Here is a 21,533-nt window from a genome sequence, read left to right as displayed (position 1 = left end):
CATTTATAGTCATATTCGATCATATCTTTTGGCAAAATTTACCAATTAGGCCTACGTATTAATTTGCACTGGAATGTTAATAATGTAGAAATAGAACTAAACAAACAAAGAAATCGTTTTAGTCTTGTAAAGCATTAATTCTGCAGATATTCAAGCAAACTGAACAGGCGATTGGTCCTAGCTGTGGTGACTGTCTGATAATGAGCAAATCTTTATTAGAATGTGTGCAATACGCTCTTGAGTCATAAAGTAATATCCGGAATATTAATGTTAAAATTAAAATTAAAAAAAAGTTTATTCATGTGAAACGATGCATAGGTTACCTTAATGCTTATCAATAATCCATACAGATAACTACAGTGAGATTGTTAACTCTGTGTCTTCAAGAAAACATAGCTAAACAACGCGAAATAATTCTACATTATGTAGGTTGGAGCCTGCATTCTTGATCTTCTTGTCACTGCTCTCTGCATGCACGCAAGCAAGCTTGGGGGTTTTAGCTGGCCAGACAACCGTATACTAGCCTCCTACACTCCATGTATTGTCTTTTCGATTTGCATATGCATCGCGTTGGAAAAACACCCGATACACTCAATTTTTAGGAGAAAACATTCGTGTCATTTTTAGCAACAAACACATTCGAGTTGACCCTTGCAGCTGGTCGAGTGGTCGAGGTGCGCATAAAATATGTTTGTTTATCATGCAAGCTAGGCGTGACGATTTCACCCACGCAGGGTAATAATGAAATGCACTGGCCGTTGACATAATTTTTACTTGAATAATTCAACAGCAATATTATCACAATTTCCACAGTTTTTCAAGCATCGATCTAGTGAAAGTACTTAGAAAACGTCTTTTTACTGGATGACAGACTAAATCATGAAATAAGAAAGTAATGGAAAGTAACATTCTCTTACACACTTGAAAAGCGCAAGTGACATTTGTGGATTTCCCCCTGGATAATAATGAACGAATCCAGCTGATCATAACTTTCCCACGTGGGCAGGGGCCAAAGAGCAACTCGAATGCATGAGCACGTTGCATGCAACGCAAATGCCAAGTCCGAACTGCTGTGTGAAGCTGTGTGTGTGTACGAAGTGTGCCTACATGTGAATGCACCTACTGAGTATGTGCTTCCTGTGTGTGGGTGTGTGTGAATCAGCTGTTCCGTGACCTTAGTCCTCGTTTACCGAGGAAGCACGCATGCACATGTTGTCTACAATCTGCGCTTGTGATGCAATGTACATTGTATGTAAACCAGCTACCACCAGGCAAGCCTGTCCTGGGTACATCAAGGGAAACAGAGCTAAGAAAGATCACGAACCCGTTCCTTTGTAAGCAGATTAGAAGGTATTATTGACACGGCAGAGACAAAGTTCAGACATTTCGAGAAAGTATTTCCCGAAAGGGACCGAAACGTCATTGTTTACATATTCTCCTCCCGTCTCGTAAAGTGACTGGCGATCTGCTGGTGTAGCTCAACTTATACCTCAAGAAAGATTCTGCTTTGTTCTCCGTATCATTTTAACAAGCGAACAAGGAGGAGGAGCATCGCATCTTGACTTGACTTTTTCAGTCCAGAGTCCAAAGTCTCCTGCATCTATTTACATTGTACGTGATATCTTGGCTGTATTATTACTATTAAATTAGCAAGAAGGTGAGTTGTGTTTCCCTCGCTGTGCTGTTATATATATTCAACTTTGAATTAATTTTTGCAGGAACGTTTCATGGAATACATTTCCAGGCCAGTCAAATGTCATTGCATTGTTGAAACTAGGTAAAGTGTGAACCTTCTTGAATGAGAGTGTGGAGTTTGGATTGTGCGTTGGTGTTGTATTTGGGATGAAACACTGCCGCGACGGCTAGCTGTCTTACATTAAATTTTAGAAAGGGATGTCACAAGAAGGATCATAGAATGCATGGAATGCGTTTCATGTAATACATTTCCAGGGCTGTCAAATGTCATTGCATTTTCTAACTAATAGGGCTCTAAACTTTAATATCTATTAGTGTCAACCTTTTTGAGTGAGAGTGTGGAGTTTGGATTGTTGGAGTTGGAGTGAAACACTGCTAGGGCCTGTGGTACAATTGTAGGCCAGGGATGTCACAAGAAGGGGGAGGGGTGATGTGGTAGGCTGTCACTGTCCCATCCCCTACCTAGCTCGGGGCCTGGGATCAGGGCAAAAGGCCACTTGCCACGGTACACTTTGTATAAGTGTACAACTGTACATCTAACAACTCATAACAAGGTTGTTAGAAAACCAATTAAAGAACCTAGACTAGATCTAGTAGAAAAATACCCTACAAATGTCCCTAGACACTATTAATTTTACAATTTCATAGGCCTAATGTAAATGGTGCAGCATGGAGTCTGGGGTTATAAAAATAGTCCTGTCGACTTCAAAATACATAATATTGGAATAATTAGACCTGCTATTTAGTATCACAACAGGTCACGGTCCTTTGGCTTCATTGGGCATGTTACATTGTCATTGGATGTTTGGAAGTTATAATTGTAGGTCCTACAGACTGTATCAGATCTAACATTAACTGTTAATGCTGTAAAAGTGGATATTTTCGTGTGACTAATTTTTCGTGCTTAGCTGGGTAAGAAGAGTCTTGCGTGTTTGTAATTCCGTGGAATCCAGACATCAACCACTGGAATTATATGGCAAGCACAAATATTCGCATGCTTTTATTTTCGCGCTGATTTCAGATTGCGCGAAATGCGCGAAAATTTTAACACCATGAAAGTTTCCACTTTTACAGTAGAATGTTTCTACTTAAGATCTATCTGTGATTTTGAATACATCATTTTTGTGTTTACTTCATTTTTTTTTTGGGGGGGGGGGGGGGCGGGGGGGTTCTGCATGATTGCAGAAAATTACATTGTAGGCCTAACATTTGTTGGTCTATCAGATGTTAACCTGAGTGAGTAGACATCTAGATTTAGACCCCTAGGGCCCTACAATTTGTACGTGTTGATAGGCCTATTGAATGGTGTAGATTCCTAGACTAGACAACGCGGCGGCTAGCTCTTTCAGTTTGCTTGTCAAGCGATAACCCCATCAATCGATGGATGCAAACCACTGTACTGATACCTTGCTATAAACAGCATCCACTGACCTGGAATGATATGCGATACTGCCCATTGGAGTTTGAAATTGTATTGTTCCTGAGAGTTGTGGGTCACCAATCAAGCTTATACTAACAATTAACAAGTACAGTAACACACTGCACACTGGCACTGGTCTGACGGTCCAGCAAAAATCACTGTCGCACCAGTAACTTTTCCGGGAATAAACCAGTACAAGATGGAAAAACTGGGTACATATGGTCAGACAGACAAGTCGAACTGTCAGTAGAAAAAAAAAAATGGGTTAATAGTGAGCAGCTCTGCTTTAACACTGCAGAGCTCTTCATGCAAGTGTATGTCACATGAATTGTCGGTAGAACTACAGAAAAATGAAACCCATTCCGACTCAACAAGACAAGAGTGTACCAGGTACACTTCATTGGGTGCAAATGATCCAGGCATTGCAAAGTTGCCACTAAAACCCATAGTGTTCGAGTCAAATGCCTTTCTCATTCTCAGCTGATGATTCATGGATTATGGAAGACACATGCATAGAGTGTATAAAATTTATTCTGATTTTATATACCGTACTATATTTAGAACCCATCTCTAGGGGCAGGGTCCATAATTGTAAATGCCCAATACAAATGTACTAATATGTTGATATACATTTGTGTACGTTACAAAATGTTTTTTTTTTTTTTTTAACATTAGTTTTGAGAAGACCACTACCCTATATTAGCACTTGCTGATGAAGTGTGTCTTGAAATCTGTTCTGCATGGACAATCTTCTAGATCAATGTACATTGTACATTGTACATTGTACATCATTGCTGGAAGAGTACTGTAAAAGTGGTTTCTTTCACATACAGAAACTTTCGCGGTTTCCATCAGTGCCGACTTTTTCGCGTATGTTTAAATTCGCAGTCGGTAATGATAGCGTTGTAACAAACGACGAGTTCAAAACATTTTCGCGTGATGTTAAATTCGCGGTTCAACCTCAGAGCGCGAAAAGCGCGAAAATAAAACCACCGCGAAAGAAACCACTTTTACAGTACTCGAACACTATGACATCAGGCATGGACAATGATATAAAGGAAATTTGAAGACGATTCCACAAAATATTTCAATTTTTCTAACATAAAGGAAAGGCACTTTTACGGGGTACAATATGCACATTGCAAACAGAAATAACCTGACATCCCTGAAGTGTACCCTTTTACCTCATATACAGCTGTATTAGAAATTGCCCAATTGTATAATATTGTATCATAGCTCTGCCCATTTTTAGAGCTCATATCATCCAAATCAAATACTGTTCTACAATACATGTGTAACATCTTGTATACCTGTGTAGAACTGCTCACTTGTTGCAACCTTTGAATCCAAAAGAAAGCAAACTCATTTTCTCTCTTCAATGCTTTTGTGACTGCACATGGAGCAAAAATTCCAGTTGTACATGTACACTGTACTATATGAATTCAAAATGCTGAGCTGATGTTTTAAATGATGACGATGATGGTGAGAAAAGGGAATAGAGTGAAAGGATTTGGACTGTGAATCTGTGTCAACATTGCACTTTCATTTAATAGCCATACCTGTAGTAGTCTGCTAATCATTTAGTCCTGATTAGTACGGTGTCTGGTACAAAGCCAGTACATGTTGATAGTCATCAGAACTTTAACCCATTGAGGACGAGTCCCGAGTATATTCGGGCAGGTGTCTATGGGAAATGCTTGTTGTAGCAAAATCAAACCATCCGTAACGGGCTAAAGTATTAAGATGCTGCTAAAGTAGAATTGAATTCAGATGCACTGATACACTCTGCTGTACCTGTGATGTACAGTGTACATGTACAGAATGTACAGTATACGGTTGTGTGGCATTCAGGAGAAGTTTCAAGTTTGTATAATACAATTTGTAATCTACATAACTACTGTATAGGCTTAATGGTGGCCTATACGTGTACAGGTACAGTGTGTTCAGTGTACAGTATGACGTGCACACTTCACACATGATGTCAAAGTAATTCACACTGAACTTCTGTTGCACTTTATTCAAAGAGCAGTTTGATATTGTAATCATCTTTTGTTGTTGTTTACTGATTGTGGAGAGGTCCTTTAAATACAAAACTGTACTGTCAAATGAACATAAGTGAGGGGGTGGTGCTGCTAGATCATTTTATGAAGGCCTACAGAAACCAAATGGCCAAGGTTTCTACCTTGTTTGCCTCTCCAAAGGACTGTTTTGTATGACAGCTGCTGAAATGAAAATCCTTTTCCGAAGGACATGGAGCCATTGCAGCAAACAATCACAGAGCAAGTCTATTGTTATTCCACATGAGTAGTGTCCCTGGTAGACTATTCAGAATGCTTTGAGCACTTCCTGGCTCATTTGTATGAAATAAAAGTAACAAGCTCCCTTTAGGTGCCATCATTCTTGTCATTTGTGTTGCACAAGAGTGGACTGGTGAGTGATAACTGACTTCGGACATTTGTCCATGTCATGATATTGTGTTTTATAGCCGAATGCTGCTTCAGAACTCTTTCTATAGATGTTTACATGTGTATGTTTGTTTTGTTTGTTTGTTTTGATACCAGAAAGCGATTTAACAATGGAATCCAATCCGAGTGGTTCTGATGTAGAGAGGGGAGACGCCCGTGAGCCCCCCGACTATTCCAATGATTCGCGCTCCACCTTCAATCGCTACGTCGGAGTAGGAGGTGGCACCCTCACGCCCTCCGGGAGCTACGTGCCCCTCACCCCCTCGGCCAATCACCCCTACACGCGCCCCTACAACGACAGGGTTGGGAAGATGACTGGCTTGCTGCAGATCTTCTGTGGCTCTGTGACTGCCATCATGGGCCTTCTGGCCCTGGTTCTCCACGCCCACGACTATTTCATGGACTTGCCTCTCTGGGCAGGGCTGGTGAGTTCTGGAACTGCCGTAAATTCTAATCTAGGGTGATCGAAGTTCGATGTTTCCAAGGAGTTACTACCAGACCCAGTGGGAAAAGATTACAAATGATCAATCTATCATACAGTAGATGCCATGTCAGGTTTCCATTGAGTTCAAAGGAAACTCTTGCCCAAAACAAGATAAGTTGTGTCTTCCCCAAAACAAGCCAAGTTACCATTTGAATACACTTGCAGTTTAATAGGAAGAAACAACAGATATTAAAAGAAAGACACAAACTTGTTTTAGGTACCTCGTATTAAAAAAAGGAGTCATTGAGTAAACTGCTCTTGAGAGTGTTCAGTTTGTCAGTTTGTGTGTAACTTCTTTTCAGTACCAAAAACAGATTGAAGTATAAAGAATCATCTTCAGTCTCTCTGAAGTGAACCAGTATGCCGAGTACAATCATTTCAAAATCGATAATATCCATACTGTGTAATACACAGCTTGTATCACAAGGGTAGCTCCTTGGTACTTTAAAATTCTTTGTGTACAAAATCCAATACCTGGCAAATCCAAATGACGAGACATGTGCACACAATACATCAAAATTGGTCTGTACATTCTCCATTCATGATTTTAGCAATTCATGCATTGTACTGCAGGTAGCACGCAAGAAAAAAAAATAAGGGACTGCATGAATTGTTTGATGCCACTTAGCCGTTTTAAAGTTACTGTCTAATTTGTTGTACAAGCCTCATTTAGCAGCAGTTTTTTATACTCGATGTTTAACTTTGTCGTGGTTTATTAAAGATCCATATATACAATGTATGCACTTGTACAGGGGATGGTGTGTTTGAACACTGGAGTGTATAAGAATGAAATCAGATGACCATTTTTTTTTTTTTTTTAACATTATCACCTCATGTGTAGGTAAGACAGCGCAAAATATTTACGAAGACAACCCAGGGAAGAAAGGAGAAAATGGGATGGGCAAGGAGTTTTTGTAAACAAGTCATGAACATATAGTGTAGAATGCACTCAAGGGAACAAATTGTCAGAGGTTTTAATGGAAAAGTGCTCTTTATTAGACAGATGGGCACTGAAGCAAGCTTGACTCTTCATGACTAAAAAGGAATTAACTCCAAGTGCACGCAACACATTAGCATGAATTTGGAATCATATTCTTGTCATACACAGTTGTTTGCAATGAATGCATTCTGTCACATACAATGTCTCCATGATTTTGCAGTTATACCTCTTTGGTGGAGTGTTTGGTGTGTCAACCTCAAAGAATCAAACATTCATGGTAAGTTTTTGTGAGCAAAATTAACTTAATTGCTTACGTAAGGATACCCAGATGCCTGCCATCCATGCATGTCTTCCACCAGTACTGTTTTGTTCTTGTCTTTACCCACAAATGAAGTTCGTGTTGACAAGGAAATGTCTGTGCTATTTACAGATTATGCAGGAACATTTTAATATGAAGATGTATTTTACCTCACACCAGAACTGCCCCATGGAATTGCCTACAATGTACATCATTTTGTGATGTAGCCATTTTCAATTTATCTGGACTGTGAGATTTCCCGCAGTACTTTTTCATCCCTCTTTCCTAAACAGGAAAAAAACAGAAACAAAAACATTATTACTCTTTAGTTAAGGAATGTTATAACCCTTAAAAAGTTGTCATCATACAGTAAAACTCGATGTTGTCATCATTTAGATCTTAAGTGAAATTTTGTGTGTCAAGACACTCTCAAACTAAACATTCTTTTTTATTTCTACAAAGTTTAGGTATCAGACTTTCTGATTTTAAACCGTTTAAAATGTAATTAATCTTTTTTTTTTTTTTTTAATAGTAGTCTCAGCTTTAATGGGTATGCAGCTTTATCAGGGGAACGTGGTGATTGGTTGCACATTATTCTTGGCAAGTCATGCATTGTATGTTCTCGCTTGTTGATGTCTGCTGTTTCATCGCCATTTGCCAGGAGATATGTTCGCTGAAGATCTGATGTCATACGAAGATGAATTACCCTTCTGATTATATATATACATGTACAAGACATAACAGGGATGTTTAATAGCAAGGGATACAATGTACTTGAAACCATAGTGGCAGCATCTTTGTAACTGAGGTGCACATGGTTTGTGATGTGTCCTCATCAAGGCCATGTCAGGCTGCGTATGACTGCTGATTGCTTTTCTGTCTTATTTTTTTTTCAAATACTGAGTTTACTTTGTTTCCTTTCTTCAGAGAGGAGATATTTAATGATTCAGGACAATTGAAAACCAAAGAAGAAAAGTCTCAAGTTTGCTACTGTATCAAAGTAAAAAAAAAAAAAAAAAAACCAACCAAAAAATACACACTACAATAGGATGTCCAATATATTTTAGTGTAAATATTATGAGCAAAAATGCAAGATCTGCAAAAAGTCAGTGAACAATTTTGATAGGAGTTCGGTTTAACCTGTTGGGGACGGACTGATTTTGCTACAACACGTATTTCCCATAGACACCTGCCCGAGTATACTCGGGACTCATCCTCAACGGGTTTACTCACAGAATTTCACCTGAAAGTCATGATTGGTTGAACAATTTTAGCATACATAATGTCTTTAATGTTTAGATAACCTCCGTAGCTAGTACATGGCATGTGCTAGGGGCATCACAATGTCAAAATTTTTACCTGTTGTGTTGGTATTTATATCTTGACCGGTAACACTAGAACTATTCAAATTTGGATGTCACAAAACAGCAATATGAAAGGTATCAAGCTCTCTCTTTCTCTCTGTCTACTAGTACATTTATACTTGGGATGTTAACGACAAATGATATTCCAACCCACAAAAGTTGCTAGAAATTGGTGACACGACATTTGCACAAGGACTGCGATGATTGCTCTGGTCGTATATCCTCCAAGGACTTGGGGTTAGGGTTTTGATAGGGTTTGGGGTTTAGACTGATATGAGGATTAGGATTACTGTTAGGGTTATGTTTGTGAGTAGAATGTATGTTTGGCTTTAGCGTGCAGATATTTCATGGGAGCAAATTGTGGCAGGAGCAGATGTCATGAAACCCCAAAATCATCACAACAACTCTTGTTATTTCTCGTTTCAGATCGGTCTCTACCTGCTCTTCTCCACCCTGTCAAGCATGATGTCCTCTGTCCTGGTTGTCACTGAGGGACATGCAACCTTCATGGAGGCCAATCACTGTGACTGCTCCATCATCCAGGTAATCTAGCTCCCCTCCCCCTTTGCCCTCTGTGCCCCCCTTGCAAAGAGCCACGCCCACTCTGTGTGTACATAGAGATGAGAGGAACTTGTACCCCATTTTTCAAACGAAAATCTGGTTTTAAAGCCTCCTTTAATAAGCAACCTCGAGCAGCCTTTTAGCTCAGTATAGCGTCGCTGGGGTGACAAGACCTTGTATCTGCAATTTTGGTGAAAATGAGTTTTTTGGATTAATGGTCAAATAATGGGTGAAGTGATGTCCTGTCCAAATCCCAACTGTCTTACTCCAAAAATGAAGCCACCACGGCATGTCAAAGGAAAGGTTATCCCATTCGCCACAGTGCTTTGGCCACCATGTTTTTTGGCTCTCCTGAACATTTGACATTTTGTAGATACATTACGAGGTCTTGTCGCCCCAGCGACGATAGACATACGGAATTTGACAAGGCCAAACCATTCCAATCAGATTCTGATCCCACCTATTAGTATACAGGTGGTGGTTTCAGAGCCTCCTACATGTATAGCAGCAGAGAGGAGGCTCGGCTGCAGAATAAACGCTATGGACGTAGTGAAGGGGCTTTTTTGCCAACCTGGACAAATTCACTTAAGGTCATTGCCCGCTGAAGTAAACAAATCAGACGTCTCAACTGACGGCTGCCAATGAATATTGATCAATCACTGTGCACATTTTCATGCTCATGACATTTGCAGCCAAATGTGGTGTTCAAAAGCACACGCCATTTTGATATTAGTATCAGAGGGGAATTCCGTTACCATGAAAACACGCCCAGTCCAAGCCTGTTTTGGTGAAATCTAAGCAAGCCCCCTGAGCAGTGTACCGGTAAACATGCAAGCACTCACATTTTTGATAGGCTTTTCGAAACAATTTGAGAAGGCTCCAACTTTGGGGGTATGGGGTATTGGTTTACTTCCGGTCTGACCTGTGTAACCCTCTCTGTACTGCTAGAGCTGATGATAGCCGTTTGTTTATTCCACAATATTTTATTGATTATTCAACAACAACAACAAATAAATTAAGATCTTGGAGTCCTGTACTTAGCGGAGAAATGTACATGGTATGCGTATGTCACATTCACATCAAAGTCAATATTTTCGCGTGTCTTTAATTTCGCGAATAGCACCCGACTCGCGAAAGTCGTGAAAATAAAAACCTTGCGAAATATTCGGCATATACAGTAGATCGGTGACACGACATTTGCTCCATTTTCTCCAAGGACCATCGACTTATAGGGTTAGGGTTGTAATTGGGTTTTAGGTTTAGTTACATAGATGTGAGGATTAGGATTAGGGCTGGGTTATGTTTGTGGATAGAATTTATGTTTCACTTTCATAATTTGCAGATATTTTATGAGAGCAATTGCGACAGGAGCAGTCGTCATGGAAACTGTCAGATCAAAAGGAAACGTTAACTTTTGTGATGGGGTTTATACTGGTAAAACATACAATACAGATGACTTTCATTTGTTTGCTAATTGCTACTTGTACACTAGATGTGCATAGATACGAAAGTATAATAATATTTTTTGTATTTTACAGATTAAAACTTGTGAGATGCAGTGATTATGAGAGTAGTTTAAACCATGGCCAACACAACAGTGTTGATAGGGGAAATTGGTATTAGATTGAATCACCTTTTAGAAGATTTCTAAAGAAAAGTAAGTGACTTTTCACCTTGGAGACAACATACACAGCATTTCTGTCACAAAGATGAAATCTTCTGCAAAGATTTGTGTATTGGGCAACTCATAAACTATAATTGCCTGTACAGTACACATCTTTCTTTGAACAGAATTGTGCCTGCCTTGTTGGGGTAATAAACAGCCAACCCAACTCCAACAGATTCTAATAGCAGACCTTAATACTTGACCTTTAACCCAACTAGGAAACGTGCATGTAATCCTACCCAAAACCTGAATCATTATTTGAAACTGTATTGTTCATGTTTGTGCTGTGGGCAGTGATACTTGATGCGCGTGCATGTCTTTTATTTATTTATTTTTTTTCCGAGGGTGTACGTGACATTTTCAAGACATCAGCCTATGGTTCATAGCAAAGAAGAAAGAAAGAAAGAAAAAGAAAAAAAAACCCTGAAGAAACAGGAAACAGGAAACAAAAAAGAAACAAGCCTGCCAGCCAATGCTGAGGAGAATAGAAGCACTATGACTTTTAGAACACTGTTTCTGGCACTCTTGTAGTGCGAGCAGTAGCTTTCTCTTTGCTTGTGCTTCTCTATTTCTCTTTTTCTCTTCTTTTTCTCCTTTAGTTTTTGTTGTTTGCCTTTCCTCCATCTTGTTCTTCTCGGGGGGGGGGGGGGGGGGGGGGGGGGGGTTCTCTCACTTTATTGCTAACAACTCCTTTAATCATGAATAACAAGTATTAGTAAATTCAACCTGTGTTATACACAGCTGAATGTTCAAGTAAAGCCAATGTAAAGACTTAATGTAAATTTTTATTACCATAGAAATCTATTAGTACTGAGAGAGCATCAAAGGTCAAATTGAAGCTTTAACGTTGTCTGCTTTAATAGTGAAACTGTTTTTCTGTAAGTTTAGAATTTAGAAAAAACAAAAAATTATATTTAATCATAATGCCTCTACACGTCTACTCTGTAACGGGATCTCTTGTAAGATAAAAATATGGTAGAAATAATTAGGAATGAAGTACACGGCTATGAAAAGAACTTGTTGCATCTGTTTAAAATAGTGCTACTGTGAAATTTGGATGTCGAGATTCTGGTTTTGGCAATGATTATACATTTGCATTCTTTTGCTTCATTTTCAAAATAGGAGCTTATTTGTGATAAAATTCACTTTAGACTACTCCTGTCCCTAGATGCAACATCAACATTGGTAAGAAGAATGTCTGCTAAAAATAAATCTTTTAAATGGCACAGCTATCCGTCATGACATTTTGGCAATGGTGATGCATTCTTTTTTTCAATCCCTTGCATGACATTCATAAATTTTCTGTTAACAGTTGAGCACTCGCATAACTTGGCACTAGCAGTGCATTTGGTGTGCGTCATGTAAAGCCATCATTTTTAAATTACGGCCACCTCCCTCAGTCTCGCTAGGCTGAGAATACTCTGCTACGTGCCATCTGGTGCTGGGGTGTTGGATGGCAGTCCTGCACCGAGGTTTTATAGGGGCTCTGGTGTAGCTGTCAGTTTACATCATAACTCGCCAGCATGAGGCTCAAAACAGTTTGTTAAAGATCTATGGTGGCCATCATTTGATACATTAAAATAGGGATTATGACTGAAAGATTGTGTTTCTTGTCTTTGCAGACTTCAACCAAAAGCAAATCACCTCAGGTGGTATGCTATGTGTACAGTATACATCACATTTTATCACAGTCACCATTTGTAAATTTTACTATTCACTTCATACACCAGTCCATCAGAGTTTGTACATGTAGGGTTTGAAGATATACATGTAGTATAGCACAAAGGGATAACTACACCCTGTATTAAAAAAGATATTAGTTGGAAGAAGTTTGGAGAATGCTTGTCCTTATTTTGAAGTTTGGGCTATGATTCAGTCTGATTTTGAGCATGAGTGCCATCTTCAGATGTGAAGTTTTTCAGACTTGAGAGAGATTGCCAAAGATAGCACAACCTTTAACAGCCTCCCATGATCTGTTGTATCTGTGTCTTCAAGAATCTTCAGTATGTACCTGGGGATACATGTTTTTTTCTGCATCTGGAAAGTATCAACCATATCATTTTATTAGATCAGTTATGTGCTCATCTACATTGTATTGTAATACAGTATGTGTTTGAATAGAGCACAGTGACATGATGCCACTGACGTCATGGTGGTACAGATTGTAAGAGACGTTCTATCTCACATTTAATAGTTTCGGCACACATCGATAAATCTTGCTGCAAATTGCACAGTCAGTAGATAATATCTGCCAATCTGCAGCTTCACCTTTAAATAGTGTTCTTTGCTTGGTATTAAATTGACACTCATGTTGGGACCCGTGCTTTCTTCGCATACAAAGGCAAAAGTTGCCAGGAAACTATGCTGTAGTTGTCAAGGAAGAGAGATCTCCGAGTCCCCCTAATATCCCCCATTTTGTCACCATGGCCTTCTTATTGCCATTGGACTGTGGAACAGTGCTCTAGATACCAGAGTGGGTTTGTTTCTCAAATCAATACGAGACTTCAATAGGCGCATTTTTTTTAATTATTATTTTCAGTCATTCATTTACATGTAAATTCATTATTTCTGTTCAGAGAGACGTACTCCCAAACTTCAAAAGAATACCTTGAATACATTAATTACTGTATAAGCTGTTATTTTCGCGAGGGTTTAATTTTCGCGAATTTCGTGAATCTCAGTTGGATCGCGAATTTAACAACACGCGAAAATGTCTCCATGCGTCAGGGTAATAGTGCAATTATGTTAGCGTCGGCGTCGGTTCGCGAAAACAACATCTCGCGAAAACGTCTATGACCTCCTCATTCGCGAAAATATCTGTACGCGAAAATAACAGCGTATACAGTATGTGCACGTGTGTGAGTGAGTGTCAGATACAACGTACATGTAGATGTGTGTTCGTGTTTAAGCCTCATAATATGAAGTATGCCAACAGTAATCATGCTGGCACCTGAACAGAATAATCAGTGTTCAGTTTGTCTGTATAAAAATGCATGCTGGATTGTTTGTTAATAGAGGTTTATGTTTGCCTGGCACTCTAAATGCAAGGAACTGTTGCAGCTCCACATGATTTATGGCGCTACAATAACTAATGACCTCACTTATCTTCCCTTGGCTGTGCCAAAGGCAGGAGATGACAACCTGTGTTTGTGCGCACACAAGTTTCATGCTCTTCCTCCGATAGTGATTCTTGGATTTTTCATCTCGGGCTATATTACACCCAGGACTCTACACTGATTTTCAATGAGACTGTCAGTGCTATTCATGAAGTAGTCATTTTCCTTTTATATATATCCTACAAAATAACTAAGGTCTGTGACATTTTAAAGCAGTGGTTTTGTGTACCTAACTTTTTCTTTTGATATGTTTTGAGGGTTTTTTCAGCAAATGTTTGAAAGAAGGGAAGGAATAGGACATGCTAACTAGAATATATATAGAGCTTTCCATGTTTGTTTTTCCCCCCTTTCTCGATCTTCTCTACTCTGTTGGAGGTGCGGGCCTGGAGGACATTTTGTTGCCACCATTTATCATCATTAGTTATAATGCTGCTCGTGATTCATTTGTGTGCACGTGGGGTAGAAGGCAAGACTCCAGAGGGAACATGAGCTCTCAGATAATACATGTACTTGCAGAGCAGATTGCCAAATAATTGAGACAGCTACACCCATGTAGGAGCCTACACTGTATACTGTATTTACAAGAATGCTTTGGGGGAATTATGTCTGTCAATGGCCCCAGGCGGCTCTATGAGGGGGCCCCAAACTATTGTATGCAGGCATCACGATTTAATAACACATTTATAATGCATTGGACATCTTCTTCATATTTTTTTTTCTGACAAGACACAGTTGGGAAGCATTGCTTGAATTGTACTCTGTAATTATGAATAATATGGCAGTTAACAGGCACATTTACCTTGTACCAGGAACATTTGATTCACTAGAAAAGCTACTCGAGGCTATCGATGTTCCGCAAAATGCCAGTGCAGAGACTCCTAACTCTCCCGTCGAAAGCCCGTTTTTGCAAAATCTCCCGTTCTCCCGCTTGAGATTTAATTTCTCCCGCCCTGGCTCTGTGTCTCCCGCCTGAAAAGATTTCTTGCTTAGTGTCATCGTATGTTGAAAAATATGCCTTAGATGGCACGACAGAGCATCTACTGTAGAACCCTAGAGCTTCCAGGGCCCTTCAGCGGGCCCTGCACTCCGGCCGCAAGGAACTTCGCGCACTAAACTTGGAGCCTCCCGTTGCTAGGGGTTTCAGGCGGGAGAATCTCCAGATCAGAAAGTGCTTGGGGTTGGAGTCTCTGCCAATGTTGCAAGAAAAACAAATATACTGTAAGATGTGTGCTTTCTTCTACATATTGTACGTGAAGATGCACTTTTAGTCAAATTAGCCAGATTTGTTAGGAATCATTTGTTGGGGAATTACAACTAGCTGAAGTTGGGCTCTTACAGCAGCCACACAGAGGGCTCCAGCTTGCTTCCCATTTTGAAGTCAAAATTCCAACAAGACACGGGACTGTGCTACAAAGTCTCCTTTGGTGATATCATTGTTTTTCATGAACTCTGCATAGTGAAATGCAGGAAAACAACAAAAGTCTTGAACTATTAAAGCAGAGGCTGCACTGTCTGTATCAGGAGAGATCTGTATGGGAGAAGAATACTCTATAATACATTGTATGTTGTATACAACATAATGCATTATATATTTTATGTTACAATGTATGTTTTGTGGTAGTTTGGAACCTGTGTGAATTATTGACATTCTTTGAAATAGCATGCCAAAGTACTGATTGTGGTTTTCAATCATATCTAAACAACTCATGAAATTGTCTCCCAAGAAAGAAAGAAGAAGAAAGAGAAGACGTTTGAGTATTCTGCTTTATACAAGTGATAGATCATAGGCCTTGTACATGTATGCTGTACAATTGTTGAATGTTAAATGATCATTACAAAGAGAGAAGTGACCCTACAACAATGTCTCTTATTGTTTTGACTTGTTCTGTGGATTTGAATTCAGCCTGTTTATTGTTTGTTTGTTTTTTTATTTCATTCGACTAGGCTACACTGACAATTTAACCTGCATTGTGCATTGTACATGTACAATGTATGTTACTGTAGACATGGTATATTCTTACATGACAGGACCAGCGGGAGAAGTAATAAACAAGGAACACATTACATTATTACAAAACACTTATCCCAGTGTCACATTTATACTAAGAATTGTTTTTGTGTAGTTATTACATATGAAACATGTACACTTGTACATAGGGCCCTACCAGTTTGCTTGAAGCCTCTGTGATCTGTTGGTGTATTTTCCTAGCTTTTAGAATTGAGCTCACAGCTCAGATAACTTTCTCTGTCAGGTTTCATAAAGTATGTGATAATACAGTATAGTGGAACTTTCATATGACCTGGCTTGTTATGTTAATATATTATTTGTTTGTTTGTTTGTGTGTTTTTTTTGTGTGTGTTTTTTTTGTGTTTTTTTTTTTTTTTTTGGGGGGGGGGGGAGTTTAATTTTTCCTTTCCTCAAGCAGAAGAATTTTCATGTGTTCTTTTTTTTAATGACATCATTGTCTATGGACTTCAGTTTGCATTATGCATAATAGGCAAGTCCAAGATAAGGTCCCCTCAGAAGGCAAAATTTCATCTTTGCTCAATATTGACATGTTTGGTATCATTTTGAAGCTTATGAGTTGAAGTTTTGATTTCCATGGAGGAAAAATGATAGTATGTAAATTTATGCAAATTTCAAGGGCTTCATTTGCATAAATGTAAAACACAACATTTCGTATGGGACATTTATAAAAATTCATATTAATTCAAAGGAAAGCAAATGATATTTGATTAATATGTGGACATAAGAAGTTCATCAAATAGTTTAACTTGGTATGAAAATTTAGGGATTATGCAAATGATTATGCAAATTAGCTCGTGTCCTATCATGAGATGTCCCATACGTAACAAATTGAGGTCATTTTTTTAGGTTTTTTCTGAAATTGCTAAGGTTATATTAATGCCCTTTTGGAAAGTTCTAATTTATTGTTTAGAGAAATTAAATATCATAGAAAAAAGAAAAAAAACAGTAAAAGGAATATTTTTTATTAGGCATTGAAATAATGTTATGTATGGGACAAATGCGTTACGTATGGGACATCCTCATGCATATTGCATGTGAATACAAACGTGTACATGTACAGTAGCTAGCTGGGAAGGTCCCTCAGTACACAAATGGTCAATCATCCTGAAGAAAGCATCCCAACATTGTAGCTACTTTTTGAGTTATAGACACTTGACACAATACATGTACTTGACTGAACAATTTTTAGAAAGGGGGAGGGGAAAATGGCAAAATACACAATGAAAAATCAGCATTAAAGGGATGGTATAGTTTTTTTTTTGTAGAAATGGGGATTCAGTTTTCAACATTTAATGAGATGATTGGAAACCAATGATATGAATTACTAAAGAGCATACAATCCTAAGACTAGAGGAAATCAAAGTTTATGTGATGGAGATCCAATTTGAAATGGTTGTGATATATATTGAAAAAAATATAAAGTAAAATGATTTTTTTTTTTTATTGCAAGTGATACACAAATTGTCCTTATTCAGTTTTCAATAGTAGCCACGACAAAATTCATGGGTATACATACTGAGGTGTGACTCGAATCAATGACCTGACTGCTAGACAGACATCATATATCTACTCGATCACTGGGGTTCCACGCAGCAGGTATTGTTTATTTATTAAAATTAATATTTCTTGAGTCAAGTTGTCTTTTATTGAAACTTAATGGCAAACTGCCCTTCATCAATGGAAAGTAAACACTTTAAACTATTCAATTTTTCAGTAGTAACTATCCTGATAAAAATAGGGCATACATACTCGGGTTGGTCATAAAAATATAGAATATGATTAAATATGATTATGATGCTAAATATTTGGGGAATATTGTTCCCTTGTCAATCTGGATCAGTATTTGAGTAATCCCAACTGATTCCACCTCAATAATTATGCACACAATTTGTTTATGGGTATTTTGCAAAATTATTTTGCAAAATACCCATAAACATGGTTCGCCACACACTAAACGAATGGGGGACAAAGGGCATGCATACTCAGGTTGGTCATAAAAATATGAAAATATGATTGAATATGACTATGATGGTGAATATTTGGAGAATATTGTTTCCTTGACAATCTGGATCAGTATTTGAGTAGTTTCAACTGATTTTACTTCAATAATTATGCAAAATACCCAGCAACATGGTTCTTCACACACTAAATGAATGGTGGACAAACTGTCCCATACGTAACTGTCCCATACGTAACACGTCATGTCTGTCTTTAATTAGAACCTGTAATTAGAGCTTTTTGCCTAATGACATGAAACTTACCTGTGAAAATCTTGAGTGTTGTGACTTTCATCACAGTGAGTTACAAGTTGTAGAATTAAATACTTTCAGAGAGTTTTGAGGTTGAAAAAATGTTCAAAAAAACTTATTTTTTTCTCTTCTAGAATATAATTGTCAAGGTCATTTTTCTTAATTTTTTACATGATTATACTTCTCCTAGTCAGTCACCATGATGAAGTTCAATATGATCAAAGGCCATTAACACTATTTTTCAGGTCATAAAAGTCTCTGAATGTCCCATACGTACAAATTGTAACGCGCGCGTTATCTTGGACTTGCCCATATAGTTACTTTTGTGTGTTAGCAATCTTTCAACAAGCTTTCACATCGCCAGGAATGACCTTTTTGCCCCAAATTTCAATGTGCTGGTTTAAAACCAGACAATGGGTTGCTGTATTTTACCTTTAACACTGATCGTCATACCGGCTGTTGTTATCTTCCGGCAGAATACCCACATGTTGTACGACGCCACGGCTGCCCTCGTCTCTTGCCTGGAACTGCTGGTGACTGGGGTGGCCATGTACCACTGTATGGCAGGCCTTGGCTGCTGTGGCTGCTGTGAAAATTCCACACCAAGGGTAGGTTAAAAAAGAAGAAGAAAACAAAAACACACTCACAGACAAACAAACCTCATGAGTATAGCTGCACGAAACCATACAATTGTAGCATGTTTTTTCAGCTCAAGTCAACCCATCGCTTACATTATATGACACTTAAAATGGAGAGTCCTTCATCAGGATAGAGGCCATGGTCATAACCTTCAGTGTTTGTACTCATGCAGAAACTGGGCAGAATAGACTTTAGGAATGTTGGAATTAGTAGTCTTGGATATTTTCAGAGTTACTTCTTACATAGACCCTAATAGCAAAATTCATGAAAATAATGCAGAAATTAACGTTTGGCTTTTTTTTTCCCCTTTGTTGATGTCTTTAATTGAAAATATTATATTGGATTTATAAAAAAGGCAGTTATGTTAACATCTTTAGTCATCCGAGGCAATAACAAAATAGAGATGGATGCAAGTGATTTACCCTAAGATGGAATGTCTTTGTCAAAACTGACCCTAGAAAAGTTAGCATGATGCAAATTTCTAGCACTTGTTCTTCAGAAAGGCAATGTACATACACATGTGAGCCAATGTGACCTCTGCAGCGAAGTACATGACATAGACAGTTTGTGTGCAAATATGCCACTCAGTTTTTAAACACCAGAATGTTGAGGTCATTAAAAATCACTAGAAGTACAGTACACCCTATGACAGATGATATGGTTGACCAGAAGAAGAATAATGGCTTGTCCGATTGGTTCACTGGTGAAAAAGTAATTTTCTGTGTCTTTGTCCCCTCTCGCATGAAACAGGCATCGACTAGAGACTCAGCCTACCCACCAACTCTCCTGGATTTCAGCCGCATCCCGCTTCCCCCGGCCCCCATCTACCCGGTCCTGGGCCCAGAGAGTTCGGAGAAGGTGCCCCTCGAGTGAGACCCACCTGTGTCGTTTGCCCCGCCCGTCTGCACAGCGTTGCGCCGACTCTATAAAGCTTTGTAGAAAAATCGCCAGTCGTGAGGGGCCGCTTTTTGTCTGTGCCAGCGATGGGGCCCAAGCAAAACTCACTCCTCGTCAGAAGCTGTGGCAACCTCCCACTTGTGAACAAAGAAGTGGATGGCTTTATGCATTACCAGGCACTTTTCTTTATGGTGTGAAGTGGGCCATTTAGGCCCATATGGGCCCCTTTGGGCCCCTCTGGGCCCCCCACATGCCGGAGTGTCATTTGTGTCAATTACATACTGTACGCTCTGACTGTGGAACTGTAAGTACTCTTGACCATGGCCACTGCTTCTGGAATCGTAATAGGGGAACTCACTTTCATGTCGGCAATATTTTGTGGATCATTAACATTGTGCTATACAGTTGTAAGATTTCACTCCAGTTGAACTTTTGTTTGTACAGCGATGTTCTTACAATGTAGGTGCTGCCATTTAATCTCTGATTGTGAAACTGGGAAACTCCAACAAAAAAAAAAGAAAAGAAGAAAGGACTGATGTTATCCTTTTAACGTGAAAGAAGAAATCTTTCCAGCACAATGTACACTAGCCATGTTTCTCATTTTTACTAGCACTCAATTTTGTGTGTGCATGCAGAATATGAAGAAATAGCATTCAGAACCAGGAAGGCAGGAAAATTTTGCTCTATACTGTTTCTTGTTGCTACTTCAGCCAGTACAAAAGAATGAATAAAGCTGTAACTTGTATAAATGTGGAATGTATGGCCTTAAAACCTACAAGTATAGATGCATGCACGTTTCTGATACCTTGAGATGTACGCTATACAGTATTAAAGTCTTTTATTATCAAAGATGGCGAGGTATTATCTTAAACAAGACACTGTACATGTTGTAGACTTAAATTATTGTCCACGTTTTATGTTCTCCACCAATACTTCATTTGTACCTTAATGTATCCATTGGTACTCGGCCTGCAGTTATCAGTGAAGCAGCTAGGGATAATATGTGTAAACTTTTGCCGATGCTTTGTAATGTAGTTTGATTATATTTCACTGTATAGGCACATTGGATGTGATGACATATTCTTTATATGTATGACCCCTTGAGAGAATTGATTGAAACCTTGACTTTGCTACAAATATCGAACAAAACAAAACAAAACAAAATGTAGAGAGAGAAAGCCTTCATCAGACATGAAATTATTTTTCATTTTCATCATTGTTGCACCCCACCCCCAGATAGAATCCCATCATCTATGATGAGGACTGGAATGTTTGGCCTTTAATAGATCTGGTTCCTTTGAGATTTGCAAGTTTGTTTTGGTAAGGTGCAATAGTGTGTATCTTCTTGTGCAACTCCTTTAAAAAATCAGGCAAAATCACAGATGAAAAAGTAGCAATGAGTGGGGGTTGATGCACCAGCTCATCTGCAGATGGTTGCAGGAGGTGATTCTGTTGTATGAAATGTCTGATATCCTGATGCACCAGCCTTCTGCAGTTGGTTGCGAGGGGTGATACATGTATCTCTTGTGTGACATGCTCGATATCTTCAAATCTTGGAACTCACATAAAAAATTTTGAGGTAAAGTGAGCTTGGGAATTATAACTGCTGTAGCAATGGTTAATGTTCTGATTTTCTCTGGTTCGTATAGATTTCCACAAAGCTGGTACTCAGTTTCGCCATTGTTTTGTTATTCTACAATAATGTGTACC

General features: G+C 38.8%; 1 protein-coding gene across 2 annotated transcripts; it reads left to right on the top strand.

Annotated features, from left to right (window-relative positions):
* Positions 1 to 1,426: 1,426 nt before the first annotated feature.
* LOC139714672 (uncharacterized) lies at positions 1,427 to 21,164 on the top strand. 2 transcript variants are annotated; one of them, XM_071626352.1, is made up of 6 exons: positions 1,427 to 1,657; positions 5,677 to 6,005; positions 7,225 to 7,281; positions 9,093 to 9,209; positions 18,764 to 18,895; positions 19,677 to 21,164. In XM_071626352.1, exons 2-6 carry the CDS (start codon positions 5,691 to 5,693, stop codon positions 19,797 to 19,799), a joined length of 744 nt encoding a protein of 247 aa, XP_071482453.1. In that variant the 5' UTR covers positions 1,427 to 1,657; positions 5,677 to 5,690; the 3' UTR covers positions 19,800 to 21,164. The 2 variants fall into 2 exon arrangements, with proteins under 2 accessions (XP_071482453.1, XP_071482460.1); XM_071626359.1 differs by lacking the exon at positions 1,427 to 1,657 and adding an exon at positions 1,698 to 1,777.
* The last annotated feature ends 369 nt before the right edge of the window (positions 21,165 to 21,533 follow it).

Source organism: Diadema antillarum, unplaced genomic scaffold (assembly GCF_040938485.1).
Source record: "Diadema antillarum isolate AM-2024a unplaced genomic scaffold, OU_Dant_1.0 scf00000045, whole genome shotgun sequence".
NCBI classification, from domain to species: domain Eukaryota; kingdom Metazoa; phylum Echinodermata; class Echinoidea; order Diadematoida; family Diadematidae; genus Diadema; species Diadema antillarum.
The sequence above is the reverse complement of the archived record's forward strand: the minus strand, read 5'-3'. Positions and strand labels throughout refer to the sequence as shown.